General features: G+C 44.1%; 1 protein-coding gene across 1 annotated transcript in view; it reads left to right on the top strand.

Moving 5' to 3' along the window:
• Positions 1–12,290, top strand: part of pcnx1 (pecanex 1) — a 48,046-nt gene extending 35,756 nt beyond the window's left edge. The window contains exons 21-36 of the mRNA XM_069661753.1: positions 113–254; positions 1,550–1,727; positions 1,902–2,010; positions 2,227–2,356; positions 2,439–2,497; positions 3,036–3,251; positions 4,633–4,886; positions 4,973–5,203; positions 6,766–6,866; positions 7,016–7,166; positions 7,262–7,492; positions 7,718–7,992; positions 8,120–8,298; positions 8,627–9,057; positions 9,198–9,338; positions 11,033–12,290. Coding sequence (XP_069517854.1) covers positions 113–254; positions 1,550–1,727; positions 1,902–2,010; positions 2,227–2,356; positions 2,439–2,497; positions 3,036–3,251; positions 4,633–4,886; positions 4,973–5,203; positions 6,766–6,866; positions 7,016–7,166; positions 7,262–7,492; positions 7,718–7,992; positions 8,120–8,298; positions 8,627–9,057; positions 9,198–9,338; positions 11,033–11,173 — 2,969 coding nt within the window. The 3' untranslated portion in view covers positions 11,174–12,290. The remainder of the gene's footprint in view (positions 1–112; positions 255–1,549; positions 1,728–1,901; positions 2,011–2,226; positions 2,357–2,438; positions 2,498–3,035; positions 3,252–4,632; positions 4,887–4,972; positions 5,204–6,765; positions 6,867–7,015; positions 7,167–7,261; positions 7,493–7,717; positions 7,993–8,119; positions 8,299–8,626; positions 9,058–9,197; positions 9,339–11,032) is intronic.
• Positions 12,291–16,049: the final 3,759 nt, after the last annotated feature.

The raw sequence follows: 16,049 nt of genomic DNA on the forward strand, positions 1-16,049 counted from the left end.
TAAGTGCGATGGTATATTATGGCTCTTAGAGGCAATGCAGTGTTTCCAAAGATAAAACAAAGGAGCCGTTTTGATTAGGAAGGCAAATAAAATGGAATCAATGTCTTGTCAGATGCGGCTCACGTGATGTGGTTTGAAAAGCTTCACGTGTGGCTGCTGTTCGTGGAAAAGAACGTCCTCTATCCTCTCGTCATCCTGAACGAGCTGAGCGGCAGCGCCAGAGAGCTCGCCAGTCCAAAGAGACTCGACACAGAGTGAGAATTATTTTCCTACTAATGAGTTTGTTATTAATAATTTCCCTTGTAGTGTTTTTTTACTGTCTCTAATTTTGTTACCAAACGGAAGAGGTGGAATGTGTTCCTCACTAACGCGCTTCACTACTTCAGTCTTAATTGTTTTTCATAGTTTGATCATCCAAAGCAATTTTTTTTAAATGCTTTTAAACAATAAGAGTTATAACTGTATTTTCAACCTTTTGGAGCTTACTTTAACATTGCAGGCTGGTTATAGGTGGGATAAGTTTTGTAACTTTTTAATCCAGAAACAGCCGTTTACATCGCTCCAATCAAAGTCACCAGACTCCGTTCAAAAAAACTGCAATTTCACCTCGAGGAACAGTGCAGTTGCTCGTCAATTGCTGCCTCAAAATGCAGTAATTTGTGTTACTTTGTGTCATGCAAATGTTGCATTAGATCCAAACTGAAAACAAAACAAGTCACTGTGACACAAACAAACTCAGTGTCAGTGTTTAACCTTAAAGGAGCAGTTCGCCGCTGTCAGTCAAAGCTGGTGTTCTCTGTAATCGATAGAAGCAATAATATCTGAAATTGGTGCCATAGCTGTGGAGAAAGTTGTACAAACAGCTTGTGGTTTCGCCCATTCTACATTCCTACGTCACCCAGCATGCATTGCGCCACTTCCTCTGAAAGAACAGCCCAGCGGGAGACGCTGGAGTGAAATGAGCTCAGAGCGGGACAGAATCCAAAATACAACGAGAATATCCCGGCGCATCGTCTAAAAAAAACTTTAGGACTTAAGTCTACATTTCAAACCTGACGATTTTGAACATGACCTCAGAGGCGGGCGTCCTAGATTAAGGAAGTGTAGTTCAGCGAGCTCCCTGGCCTCTGCCAGATGACGCGTTTTGCGTAGTCTGGTGGACCAGGGCCCGTTGGAGAAGCGGATAGCGTCCTCCAAAGACACTGAGCAAAATTGCATTTTTTTTTTCTACCGTAATGGCATTAGCTCCCCATAATAGCATGATGGGACTGAGGTTGAAAATTGGTGAACTGGCCCTTTAAGAGGCTAGCTGCCCCCCCGTTTCCAGTCTAAGTTTATCAGTGGCTCCAGGTTTCTGTTTACCAAACAAGCATATGTTGTTATCTAACTCTCTAAGAATATTTTCCAGAACTATTCATCTCATAGGAAAGGGGTCTCCAACTTCACAGTGAATTGTTCCGAATGATTTGGATTGTATGTGTACGGTTTGATCAGGGTTAAAGAGTTAAGTGTGCCACCACAGACTGATGTTATTCAAATCGTCCTCCAGGGTCGGCGCTCTGATGATCACAGTGGCGGGCCTTAAGCTGCTCCGTTCCTCCTACAGCAGTCCTACCTATCAGTACGTGACCATCCTCTTCACCGTCCTCTTCTTCACCTTCGACTACCGCCATCTGTCCGAGACGCTGCTGCTCGACCTCTTCCTCATGTCCATCGTTTTCAGCAAGGTCAGAGGAACACGTGACTCTCACTGCTCTCACGTCGTCTAAAATATTAATCATTACAGTTAAATGCAAATCATTCATAATGCCCACGTATTTGTTGTCTGCTCAGGGTAAAGGATAACAGCCTTTTTATTAGTGGACTTTGTAGTTGGTTTACTGTGTCATTGTTTTTCACAGATGTGGGAGCTGTTCTACAAGCTGCACTTTGTTTACACCTACATCGCCCCCTGGCAGATCACATGGGGCTCAGCCTTTCATGCCTTTGCTCAGCCCTTTGCTGTGCCTCGTATCCTTTCATGCTGCCTTTAATCTGCACATTATTACTGTACACTGACTCACCAGTTTCTTATCGTAGCTCTGCTGTAACTCCACATTTGAGACGCTGTTTCAGACTCAAATTAATTCTTATGCTTTAGACTAAAAACACTTTTTAAAACACTCCAGAGAACATGTGCAGCAAACAAAGTGTTCTTTAAATGATCCTTGACTTGAGCCCCTCCAGACTCCGCCATGCTGTTCGTCCAGGCTGTAGTGTCGGCGATCTTCTCCACTCCCCTCAACCCCTTCCTGGGCAGCGCCATCTTCATCACCTCCTACGTCCGCCCCGTCAAGTTCTGGGAAAGAGACTACAAGTAGGGAACATTTTAAAATACTTTTCCTTATTTAAATTTAAAAAGTTTTTCTGCTAAAGGCGACATTTGTCTTTGTCTGCAGCACCAAGAGAGTGGATCACTCCAACACTCGGCTGGCCTCCCAGCTGGACAGAAATCCAGGTGAGGGCATCGTTTTACCTTTATAGTTTATTTAGGCAACACGGGAATGTATCGACACAGTATATAATATTAATGATATGTAAAGGATCGCTTTTCCTTTGCGTCTCCTGAAAGATGTGTTCATTTAACTCAATACATAAGGACACGTTTTGTGACAGTAACAAAGGACCCTGTGATGCCGTCGTATCTTAACAAACCTAATTAGATGTATTATTTTCTCCCCAGTCTCTCTCTGACACACGTCCCATCACTTCCATTTATCTCCTCCAGGATGAATTTAGTTCTAAAATCTTAATAATTTGACGTCTGCAGAGGAAATTGAGCTCTTTAGTTTGTGTGTTTGAACCGCGGTCCCAAAATAAAGATTGTTTTGGCAGCACAGGATCTGAAACAGGTTTTCATCTCGCTGTTAAACTTGTTTAAGATGAAATCATTGAGCGTTGAAAGACATCTGATGCTGTATTTTCACAGGAAACATGTTGTGGTGATTTCAGTCAGTAATACAACATGCAGTAATTCTCCTCTCTCTCCTCTCCAGGCTCTGATGACAACAATCTGAACTCCATCTTCTACGAGCACCTGACGCGCTCCCTGCAGCACAGCCTGTGTGGGGACCTCCTCCTGGGCCGATGGGGCAACTTCAGCACCGGGGACTGCTTCATCCTGGCCTCCGACTACCTGAACGCTCTGGTGCATCTCATCGAGATCGGGAACGGCCTGGTCACCTTTCAGCTCCGAGGGCTGGAGTTCAGAGGTGAGGGGGGTCTGAACAACGTGGGGCAGATGTGTCAGGAGTTTAGATCGATCATATGGGTCAGATATGCACATGAGGTATTCAGGAAATAGAACAGGTGTTATGGAGATTGAAAGGTCTAATCAGGCCCCTCCAGTGTGTGTTTATATTATACTGTTCTGTAGCTGATGCTTTTTGGGGTGTGAGGTATTTACATGTATTTCAAGTAATTTTCAGAGCTTATTTGCACTTGTGAATTCGTCTTGTAGTTTGTTTCTATTCTTGGTTTTTAGTACCAACAAACTAGTTTCAGCAGCGCTGGTTTAGCTCGATCGTTGTGCAGAGGGTCGGTCCTCAGTGCGGTGGTCCCGTGTTCAGCTCCCACCCTATCCACTGTCCTCTGGATGAAGGCATAAAAGGCCCAAGAAAAGTAGTTTCAAACAACCAGCCGAGACAGTACGTAGTATTGTCATGGACTGAGTGTCTGCGGAAACTTTGGCGGAAAAAATCACAAGCGGCGCCCAGTTAGTGACGCGTTTCCCATCAGCCAGCAGTGGTTGGTCTGCCAGAGAGGGTAGGCGGAGCTAAGCGGCTGCTTTTCCGCTCTCTGCAAGTGTTGCGAGGAAACAGTAATCTACTATGGCTGAACAAACAAAGAAAAGATGACTACAGATACAACTTCAACAAGAAGTGAAAATCCAAAGAAGAAGAAACAAACTCGACGCTCAGATGAAGCAAACAGTCTGAAAAGGAAAGCGACCGTCAGCCAGGAAAATCAAGAGTTACAACCGGAGCCAACCGTGGACGTCACACATGCAGCACTGTCTGGATATCTGGGAAGTGTGCTCCTGCAGTTACCGTTTATCGCCACAGGTGCCGCCAAAGAGAACAAAACTGAGATCTTCGAGATTACCACCTTAAGATGTATCTGAATACCTGGCAGTGCAATAAACATGACCCTACAGGAGCTAGCATTTAATATATCACGATATTCTAACCAGGACCATAAACACCTTTTTTTGTAATTTTAGGAAAACTTTAATGCTATAAAAACATAATTAACAAGTGACTGAGCATGTTCAACCCTAACAAGAGCATTCCAGTGTATGAGTCTTGCTGTATGTTGCTGTTAAACACACCTGTGCGTGTTTTATCAGCAGCACTGCACAAACCTTCTGAAGCAGAGCGCATGTGACGCTGTGCTGTGAACCTTTTACAGATCTGGAGACACTCGTCGTAGCGTGACACTCACCACCAGCCTGTCAGCAACTTTTCAGCTGCCACTGTCGAAAATATAATGCAGTTTTTACAGCGTCTGAAAACACTTGTATTAGGACAGATTATAAACGTGACATTGTGTTGTATTGTGTTTGTATAAATCCGTCGATCTCTCCCTCCACAGGAACTTACTGCCAGCAGAGGGAAGTGGAGGCCATCACGGAGGGGGTGGAGGAGGACGAGGGCTGCTGTTGCTGCGAGCCGGGCCACCTCCCCCACATCCTGTCCTTTAACGCCGCCTTCGGGCAGCGCTGGCTGGCCTGGGAGGTGCTGGTCACCAAATACGTGCTGGAGGGCTACAGCATCACCGACAACAGCGCCGCCTCCATGCTGCAGGTGTTCGACCTGCGACGCATCCTGACCACCTACTACGTCAAGGTCGGTGGGACGTAGCTGGACTGGTGTCAGCTTTCTATGCTATTATTTATATACGATCTAAATGCACGATCCCTTCCTTGTCTCAGGGTATAATCTACTATGTAATCGCGTCGTCCAAACTGGAAGAGTGGCTGGCTAATGAGACCATGAAAGACGGCCTGCGGGCATGCGGAGAGAGGAACTACGTCGACCTGGACCCCACCTTCAACCCCAACATCGACGAGGACTACGACCACCGACTGGCAGGCATCTCCAGGGACAGTTTCTGTGGAGTCTACCTGGGCTGGATCCAGTACTGCAACTCACGGAGGGCCAAGGTAAAGCAGGACCAGAGTTTCCTCTGGAGCGGGGCAGAAATGTGTGAATATCTCAGACGTAACCGCCTATTCAGCTTTTCTTCCCTACATCACCTTAATGCAGCTACTACGCCTGCATGGCTGATTAAGCCCCTGAGAACCACCGCATGCTGCAGCAGGATTTAGCTATCAACACTCGTATACTATGAAGCAAGTTCAACATACCCGGGGTATCTTTGATTATCTGGCTTCACTTAACCTAACAAAGGAGACCACGCTGAGCGGTCACACAACGCTCGTTATCAACTCGATAAGTCAACCCAGGTGTTCACACATAAGGGCCGTTACTTGCAGCGTATGACCAAAAAAAACACCAATGACGTCGGGCCCTTTTCTGCTCTGAGTTGAAGTTTTTTCAACTGGAGGCGCACAGAGTGGAAAAACACGAGGCGCTAAGCAACGCAAAAGCAGCACGCAAAAAGCGTCCCTCTCACTGAAAACAACTACAAAAAATCAGTAAAGCTCAGTGAATATCTTTCATGTAATTTCATAAAATCAGACGGTAAAGCGGAAGTGTGTAACCGCTCTCTCTCTCTCTCTCTCTCTCTCTCTCCCTCTCACCATCAGCTCACAGAGCTCCTGAATCAAGAGACCTGATTGGTCAGTAGGTGGTGTTTAGTTCAGGTTGATCTCTTATCTCCAACATAACCTGCTCCGGAGCAGTCGTTCTGTTAATTGGTGGCTCTGAATTGCTCGTAGGTGTGAATATGATAGTGAAAGGATTTCTGTCTCTGTAGCCGCTTTCCTTCCTGCTAACACCCGCCTTTTTTGCTTAGTGGGAAATGTTACAATCGGCATTGAGGGAAACGCAAAACCCGAGTCGACACGCTAATCTCTGCCCCCATAGCGACGCTATGATGCGCACAGCTACAAATTCTGCCCGTCTCCGTCCGAGCAGCGCTCGAACATCGTTCCAAATTTGTCTGTGCAGAGTTTGATACACAGACTGAATCAGTGATAGATGCAACAAAGACCTAACCACCGCAACATCTTCACTGGCCTCCATGCTGCTCTTTGTGCGTTCTTTTGTTTACTAACCCTGTTTCCGGCGCGTTTGTGACGTCAGACGGTGACGCAGCAGAAAAGGGATCATAAGGAGTATACTTCACTGGCAATGGGAAAAGAGACAATCGGCATTTATTCCAGGATAAGCGGTATAGAAAATGTACGGATGGATCGGACGTCATGTCTCCTCTGAAGGCACAGCTGTTCTGCTTTGATGAAAGTTGGAGGGATTGTTTTGCACTTTTGAACTCTACAGACCGATGCTTCCTTTTACTGAGCACTGTACTTGAAGACACAACTCAGCTTGATTTATTTAGCGCCCTGTTTACACACATGCTGCCCAAAGTGCTTCACAGAACAAGATTTAAACAGTTGAGACAGAAATAGAATAAAAGAAAGCTCAGGTTAGGATTATACATGTTTATAATACATGTTCACGATGCTGTTCAGGCTGTAAGATAAAGGTGGGACTTCACGAGTGTTTCATGAATCTTTCTTTGTGTCTGTTTTGTTTTCAGCCGCTGGACAGTGAAAAGGACTCGGCTCTGGTGATGCTCTGCTTCGGCCTGTGTGTGCTGGGGAGGAGAGCTCTGGGAACAGCAGCCCATCACATGTCCAGGTTATTTACTGATCGTCACTATAATAAGTTACTTTTTATTATGCTGTTAGAGATGAGAGACTTATGTAGGTCAAACCAGCAGATGTGAAACACAGCAAACTGTATTTACATTTTTATGATGCATGACCGTCTTCATCTTTCCATCACAGCAACCTGGAGTCTTTCCTGTACGGCCTTCACGCATTGTTTAAGGGAGATTTCCGCATCTCCTCGGTGAGAGACGAGTGGATCTTCGCCGACATGGAACTGCTCAGGAAAGTCGTGGTGCCTGGAATCCGAATGTCTCTCAAACTACACCAGGTGAGATGAGCAGGTGTCATGTTTCATTTGCCTTGGACGTCTTCCCCGGTGTCGAATTTCATTTGCAACAAAAATGTCGCACTTGTTTCTTTTAGGACCACTTCACCTCCCCCGACGAGTACGACGAGCCGGCGGTCCTTTTCGAAGCCATCTCCTCCCATCAGCAGAACCTGGTCATCGCTCACGAGGGAGACCCCGCCTGGAGGAGCGCCGTGCTGTCCAACTCCCCGTCGCTCCTCGCTCTGCGTCACGTCCTCGACGAAGGAACTAATGAGTACAAAATCATCATGCTCAATCGACGGTACCTCAGCTTCCGAGTCATCAAGGTGAGACCTGCAAAACATGAACACATTTTTATACAGAAGAGTGTCCAGGTTGTCTAAAAAGTATATATATAGCTACATATTATTAGGAAGAGCCTTTATAATGAAAGAGTTTTTAAAAGAAAAGCTTTGAGATGTGTGAGTGAGGGTCTTTTTTGGGTAAGAAGGTGTTTAAATCACATCCTGTTTTGGGGTCTGACACTAAATGAGACCCTCTTTGTTCTGCAGGTGAATAAAGAATGCGTCCGAGGCCTGTGGGCGGGGCAGCAGCAGGAGCTCGTGTTCCTTAGAAACAGAAACCCGGAGCGCGGCAGCATCCAGAACGCCAAACAGGCTCTGAGAAACATGATCAATTCTTCCTGCGATCAGCCCATCGGGTATCCCATCTATGTCTCCCCGCTGACCACCTCCTACTGCAACTCGCACCCCCAGCTCGGACACATCCTGGGAGGCCCCATCAGCATCGGGAACATCCGGAACTTTGTGGTCAGCACCTGGCACAGGTGTGTCTCTCTCTGCGTGTCAGAGTGCTGCTCGTTAAACACAGACTACATGCTGACTACAGTAAAGTCATATTTCCACCCTCAGTCATGAGAGCCGACGTGTGACCTGTTAATGTTTCTTTTGTAGGTTACGTAAAGGTTGTGGAGCCGGCTGCAACAGTGGAGGGAACATCGAGGACTCGGACGCGGGGGGGCTGTCCTGTGGGAGTGGGAACGGAACGGGGGGCGACTCTCAGCAGAGCTCAGTGTCGCAGGGTGGGACGTCTGGCCCCGCCCCCTCCCACTCGTACCCGCCGCACACACTGGGTGAGGACTGCTGTACCTGACAAACACTTGAAGTACTATAATAAATTAATTCTTCTATTAAACAAGAAATGTTTAGAAATCACTGGAGCTTAAACATGTCAGTCGCGAGGCGCTCAGCAGCGCAAAAGCAGCACGCAAAAAGCTTCTCACTGAAAACAACCCCAGAAAAGCCCCCAGCTGCTGAAACGCGCTCTGTCTGATCGGGACCTTAGACGGCACAGACATGTTTCTGAATATCTCTTATAACTTTTATAGATTCAAATGTGACGAAGCATATGAGTTAATTTCATGTGGTCTTCTTTGTTTGACTTCTCCTTCCTGTGTCCAGGCACCAGTCAGAGCTCCCAGTCTGTCCAGTCGGGTTTGGTTCGACACTCTCCCGCCCGAGCCTCCGTCGCCAGCCAGTCGTCCTCCTACCGTTACAGCAGCAGCCGTCACTCCTCCCTGCGAACCTCCACCACGGGCCTGGAGCCCTGCCGGCGTTCCTCCACCAGCCAGCTGTCTCTGCGCACGCTCCCCACCACCCTGCAGCTCCGGCTGGGCTCCACCTCCGACCCCGCCGGCCCCTCCGCCTCCCTCTCCAGCCACAGCATACCCCCCTGCAAACGCCACACGCTGGTGGGCCTCCTGGGCAACGACGGCATGTGCAGCACCGTGACCGATCCCCTCAGCCAGCATCATCACCATCATCACCACCCGCAGCAGCACAACCCCACCGTCTCCACCGTGCGCAGAGACGACATCTCCTACAGAGTGCAGGTTCGTGAATATTATGTCGAAACAAGCTACCAGGCGCCAGAGTCTACACTACTATATAAATCTTACAGAATGTGTTTACATGGCGTCTCTGAGGAGGAGTGATGTAAACTTTGTTCTTGTGCTTCTGTGATGTCGCTCAGATCGTGGACGTCAGTCATGTGCTGGAGAACATCAACTTATCAAAGCGGAAGGAGCTGCAGTGGCCTGACGAGACGATGAGACTGAGGGCAGGACGGACCTGCTGGAGGGACTGGAGCCCCTTAGAGGGCATGGAAGGACATGTAAGTGTTAATAAACAGCTGTTATAAGGGGATTGTAAAGGGCAGGGCATTCCTTAATGTCTGACAACATAACAGAAATTATCCCTACAGAAAAAGAGCTTTTTTCAGGATAAGATCATTTGTTTATAACCAGAAAGAGTTGTTATATTGCTGTCTTTACATCCACCAGACCCCCCTGACAAAAACAGTAATTTAGCCTTAGTGGTTCAAAGGTAATTCAATCAAATTATAATATCGGATTGGATCAAATCTTGAAAACGGCTTGTTCAAAACAAAAAAAGGATTGTGGGAATCGGATAAGATCAGGTAATCCAGTTTAGTGTTTTATCTAAAACCTGCTGTTTGTGTCGGTCAAAACTTCTGAGTAGGATTAGGATAACTTTGATTTACATTCGACACTTGAAATGCTGAATTGCTACAGTGACATAGTAGTTAAAGTCGACATTAGGGTTGTATTAAGGATAAGGATTTTTTTCCCATAAAATAATCCTCAAATATTTAATTTGAAGCAGCTGTGAGGAATCGTCCTGGACTTGGTTATCCTTAAATCAGGTTGATCCTCTCCAGTTTGCTTTGAAAATTAAACCAGGATAAAAGATGGATTACCTGATCCTGGATAGAAAAAAATGGATTTCCACATCCGGTTAATTCTTCTCCTCATAAACCTTATAACCAACCTGAGCAGCTGCGGGTCTACTGCTGCCTTGATCGGTTAGCTTGTTTTATTGTGTGACTTTGTTGTTATAAATAGATACAACACACACAACACACGAAAACACAGAAACCTAAATGAACAAGGCTGCGTCAGGCAAACAAGTCCTGCGTTCTGTAAGGTAGAGTAACGGTTTTTGTCACCGAGTCTGGTGGCTTTGAAGAGAGCGATGTAATGGCTGTTTCTGGTAACGGCTAAAACCAGAAACAGACGTTACATCGCTCTCGTCAAAGCCACCAGACTCCATTGATAAAAGAGTTACTTCACTTTGCAGGACAGGGAGTTGCTTCTCTACACCGGCCTTTGGTCAGTTAGTTTGGTTGTGACTTTTGTTTTAAACAGATAAGGTGAGTTTCAACACAACATTTGTGTCGGACACATTAACACAAACACTCTCCTGTGTTCTGCGAGGCAAGACTACTTTTTTTGTCAATGGAGTCTGGTGGCTTTGAAGGGAGCGACCTTACACCTGTGTGTGGTTAGAAAAGCGTCTCTTTAACATGAAGGTGTAGCTCTGTAGGGATCCTTTTTCTAACGTTGTCAGACTGAATAATAATCTGAGCCCGTCAGTGGTCTTAATTTGATCAGTCTCATTTGCCTGCAGGGAAGTAGCAGCCGTTACAGCCTGTTTCACGGCTGCTGGCTGAAGCAAACATTTTGAACCCATCCGTTATTCAAACACCAAAGTATTTAAAAAAGGTAGAGCCCAGGTTTAAAAAATCTGTTTACCTTAATTAGAAAGCACAATGATGATGATGATGCGCTCACACACACACACACACACACACACACACACACACACACACACACTCTCACGCTCTCTGACCTCTTATGCTATAAATGTGATTTTTCTCTCATTATCTTGTTTGTACTTTTGGCCTATTTTTTGGGCCTGTAACACCTGCTGTGACCTACTTGCTCTGTAATATATTTGATTGGATGCTTCCTCTCACAAAGCCGCCTCCTCTGTTGCCCTCTGCAGGTGATTCACCGGTGGGTGCCTTGTAGCCGAGACCCAGCCAATCGCTCCCATATCGACAAGACCATCCTGCTGGTACAGGTGGACGATAAGCTAGTGCCCATTATTGAGACTGGGGTTATTGAGTTGGGTGCCGAGGTCTGAGACAAGCAAGCACACGCACACACACGCACACACACACACACACACACACACACACATACACTTGCACGCTTGTGTGAAGACGAAGCCAGACCTCCCTGGCTTTCAGCAGTACGCAGGAGCCTGCAGACAAACAGGAAGTGGGAGCTCTCCCCCCTCCCCCGTTCCTTATCGCTGAGGGGGAAAAGGAAGCCAGGGAAAAGTGCAAGCAGAGGCAGAGCATCCATTCATCCGTAAACCTTTACTGCATCGACACACATCCACAGTATCTGCCTTGCTTTGCGTCTCAGAAATGCTGCATGACAGTGAACAACCCTTAAGTTAAGTTCCTTCTTGCTCCTGGTGATTAAGTTCTATGCATTTCATGACTCTCTCTTTGGCAGTTCTGACCGAGCTGTAAAGAGCGTGTGGAGATTTTTTTTTTCTGTTTTGATTGTCTTTAAATAATTTGCCAAAATAAACCTGGTGTTGAATATCCGCCATGGTTTCACACACAACGTGAAAGCTTTTTTTTGTTGTCGATTTTCGCTGCCAAGACGTCAGAGGAAGTCGTGCTGCAGAACGGACTGAGCTCCTCTGTTTCCTTGTTGTCATTCCCTTCGGATTACTTTGACAATTGCAAGATTACTTTGCGCAAAGAAAAAAAAGAACTTGCACTATAATTTTTTTTGATTTACAGCAATGCACTACACTCTTTAGATAATATCATGTTTTATTTATTACAGACTCAGAATGGCCATGGTTACCAATGCCTTGGGAATGAAAAAAAAATGCAATCGTCTTTCTGTTTTCAGCCATTTTTATTTACAATTTTATGTTTGATAAACTTGAAAATAACTTTTTACTGTATATGATTATATCTATATATAGTATATATAAATATATATATATTTACACAAATATATATATATATAATGTCAATGTATAAAAGATTTTGTTTTGGATATTTATTACTGTGAACATGGTATTTACACTTTGTTACATCTTTTTCTTTCATTTCGGGACAAAGGTAAATGTATTAAGGACCATTGGTTGAAAACAAGATGCCGAATTTTTGATGGACTGTTTCACTATTTAACTGAATTCTTTTCTATATGGAGAAATAAAAGTTTGATTTATTGCTGACATCTTTAAAACGCCTCCTCTGATTGTTTGTGTATGCTTGTATTCGCGCAAAGCTCATGTTTCATCAGCTTTAGAAACAAACTTGTGATTAGCAGGCGCGTTGACGGGTTCATGGGTAACCTGCTGTGTGTTATGAATTTCTTTATGGCAGACTGAACCGTATGAATCATATGACATGTTTTATGTTTTCCACTTTAGAGGTTATATTGTGTGACGTATCCTGCTGCTGAACTGGTGCCATATGCTGCTCATGTGAGAAGATTGGAGTTCTAAGAAAATACACATACGCAACATATTCTTACATCAGGCTGTCTTTAAACTTTTGTCAAGTGTGTATCCCGGATTTTAATTTCTTATTGACTATAATAGAGAACATATAACATATTTAATACAGAACATAAAGGCTGTCTGAGTGCTTTGATGTGCCAGATATTTCTGTTTTCAGTGATCGAAGATGTTACTTGGCTGTTTTCCTCAAAAGTCACAGTTTACCTTTCAAATTCAAAACAGCTTTATTAGTATGAATGTTAAATTTTACTGCCAAAGCAAATTACACATTATTTAATAATGTTGGTTAACATAAGAAAACTCAATATTTTATATGGTAAAAAATACAATTTCACACAAACACGGCATGATTTAGCACAGTAGAATGATTGAGTAAGCCTGTGTTAATACTCAGGTTTGGCAGACAGGTACAAACAAATTAGCATCTAACAGTTATTTTGCTGCTTTTTCCCTCAAACTGTAGCTAACTGTATTCGTGCAGTGGAGTATTTCAGGACTTTATCCTGCCGGAATAACTGTCAGGTGTCTTTAATGTTCAATAAAAAAAACCTGCACATACGTCTATTTAAGGCGCTAAGCCCCACCTATTAGTGTCTTATGAACAGGCAAGTTGTTGAGACCACACTACTGTATGTTAAAAGTCAAAAACCTAGCAGACTTTTAGCTTTTCAGTTACGCAAGGCCCAGGCAAACCGGACAGTCTCAAAAATAGTAGGTCCATCCTCGAAGCGGGTATCATCTCACCCCAAAGATATAGCAGAAGCTTTTTCAGATTTTTACAAGGATCTGTATAACTCGGTAGAGATAAATAACAAAGAGGAAAAAATTAAAACCTTTTTGGATAAGATCCATCTACCTAAACTGTCTGAGAGGGAGTCAAAAACAATGAGAGACCCGATCACAAAGGAAGAAATAGGAGAAGTGATAAAAAATTTAAAAAATGGCAAATCGCCAGGGGCAGATGGATTCCCTGGGGAATTTTATAAACAGTTTAAAGAGGAGGTCACACCCCTTCTGCAAAAGGTATTCAACTACGCTCTTAAGGATCATGATCCACCAAAAACATGGTCAGAAGCCATAATTTCTGTCATCCACAAAGAAGGGAAAGATCCAACAAAATGTGCCTCATATAGGCCGATAAGCCTACTGTGCACTGATGTAAAAATCCTTAGTACAATAATGGCTAAAAGGATTCAAAGACACATTAATAAGATTATAAAAGCCGATCAAACAGGATTTATACCTGGACGACATGGTCTGAACAATATCAGGAGATCCTTAAATATAATCTCTGTAGCCAGACAGTCTGCTGGAACGTCGATGCTTCTCAGCCTGGATGCGGAAAAAGCGTTCGATCGCGTAGACTGGCTTTTTCTGTTACAAACACTTGAAAGAATGGGATTTCACATGGAGTTTATCAATTGGATCAAAGTGCTGTATAAGGGGCCTACTTCGAAAGTTAGGGTTAATGGGCATACATCAGGGAGCTTTAATCTGAATAGAGGAACCAGACAGGGTTGCCCCCTTTCTCCACTGTTATTTGCTATCAGCATAGAACCTCTCGCTGAATTGATAAGGGAGAACCCCAAGATAGCAGGGATAGTAGGTGGTGGAGGGACACACAAAATATCGCTATACGCTGACGATGTTATTTTATATATTAATAACCCCCTGTGCTCTATCCCAGCCCTTTTAGATAACTTGCGTGAATTCGGAGAGGTATCTGGGTACAAAGTTAATGAAACTAAATCAGAAGCTATGATGCTTGCTGGCAGTTGGCCCTCTCAGCTGAATGAAAAAGTTACATTTAACTGGTCAGCACAAGGCTTTAGATACTTAGGCATAATGATCACTCCAGATACCTCAAAATTATTTAAAGCTAATTATGGTAAACTGATTGCTCAGATAAGATCGGACTTGGCTCGGTGGGAGATCTTACCGCTCTCTCTTCTTGGAAGAACTGAAACAATCAGAATGAATGTACTTCCCCGATTGTTGTATCTCTTTCAGTCCCTGCCTATATGGATCTCAAGCTCTACTTTCAAAACATTAGATAAAATGATTTCTACATTTATCTGGCAAGGGAGGAGACCTAGGATTCGACAGAAGGTGTTACATTACTCTAAAAAGCAAGGAGGCCTTAATCTGCCAAATCTGAAACTATACTACTGGGCAGCTCAACTTCGCGGGATGGCCGAATGGGTAGTACAAGACGAGGAGACAAAATGGCTTGAACTAGAAAAACATGCTTGCCCATTAGTACCTCTTGAGACAGTCCCATTCTTAGATCAAAAGAACTGGAAGAAACTTAAGATAAAAAATGAATGGATGAACTGTACTCATAAGGTCTGGCTTCAGGTTAGGAAAAAGATAGGCGCGCCGTTAACAATATCTAGAGTGGTCAAAATTGCAAAAATCATAGACTTCCTGCCAAATAAATTGGATACAGGGTTCAACGCTTGGGCAGAAAAAGGTCTTGTGATCATAAACCAGTTATTTGAAGGTGAGACCCTAAAGTCATTTAAGCAGTTACAGGATAAGTTTAGTTTGTCCCATAAAGAGTTTTATAGATATTTACAACTGAGAAACTATTTGATGTCACACAAGGAATGGAGCACCCTTAAACAACTGCCCACGCCAATAGAGGACTTCCTGATGAGGAGCATGGATGGAAAAAATATTAAGAAAATAGTCTCACATATGTACAGATATTTACAGGCACAATGCTCAGGAAATACTGTGGATGTAAAAGAAAGGTGGGAGCTGGAGATGAATGTGGTCATTGAAGATAAAGAGTGGGAGGATGTGTGTGATCTGGGGCATAAGATAACTAACAGTCCGACTTGGAAAGAATTTAGTTGGAAATTAAAAATGAGATACTTCAAGACACCGTTTTTAATATCAAAATATGACAAAAGTAAGACAGATTTGTGCTGGAGAAACTGCAAACAGGTTGGAGATCATACTCACATTTTTTGGGATTGCCCCAAACTGAAACCATTCTGGGGGGGGATTCAAACAGAAATACAAACCATCCTAGGAGTAAATCTTCCTCTAACAGCATCACATTTTATCCTAGGTTTATTACCAGATGGTTTAACTGATAAAGGAAAGGCCCGGTTGCTACACATCCTTCTTCTGGTAGCGAGGAAGATGATTACCATGTCCTGGCACAACAGCGAAACTCCACCCGAAAGTGGACTTGTTCGAGGTTCTATGGGCCCCTGTCAGCACTTACCTTACTCTATCGATAGGATAAGAGACTGGTTTTCATAGTCTCAATTCACTTAAAGGGAAATATTATGTGTATTTCTTTTTGTCAATTTTGAAGGTGAAAGTCTATTAATTGCCTGTCTGTTGAGGAATATATATGTGTATATGTGTGTGTGTGTGTATGTATGTATGTATATATATATGTGTGTGTATGTGTATGTATATATATATATATATATCTGGGATACCTGCT

Source organism: Semicossyphus pulcher, unplaced genomic scaffold (assembly GCF_022749685.1).
Source record: "Semicossyphus pulcher isolate SPU_LCO1_2020_fin unplaced genomic scaffold, fSemPul1.0.p SCAF_14, whole genome shotgun sequence".
NCBI classification, from domain to species: Eukaryota; Metazoa; Chordata; class Actinopteri; order Labriformes; family Labridae; genus Semicossyphus; species Semicossyphus pulcher.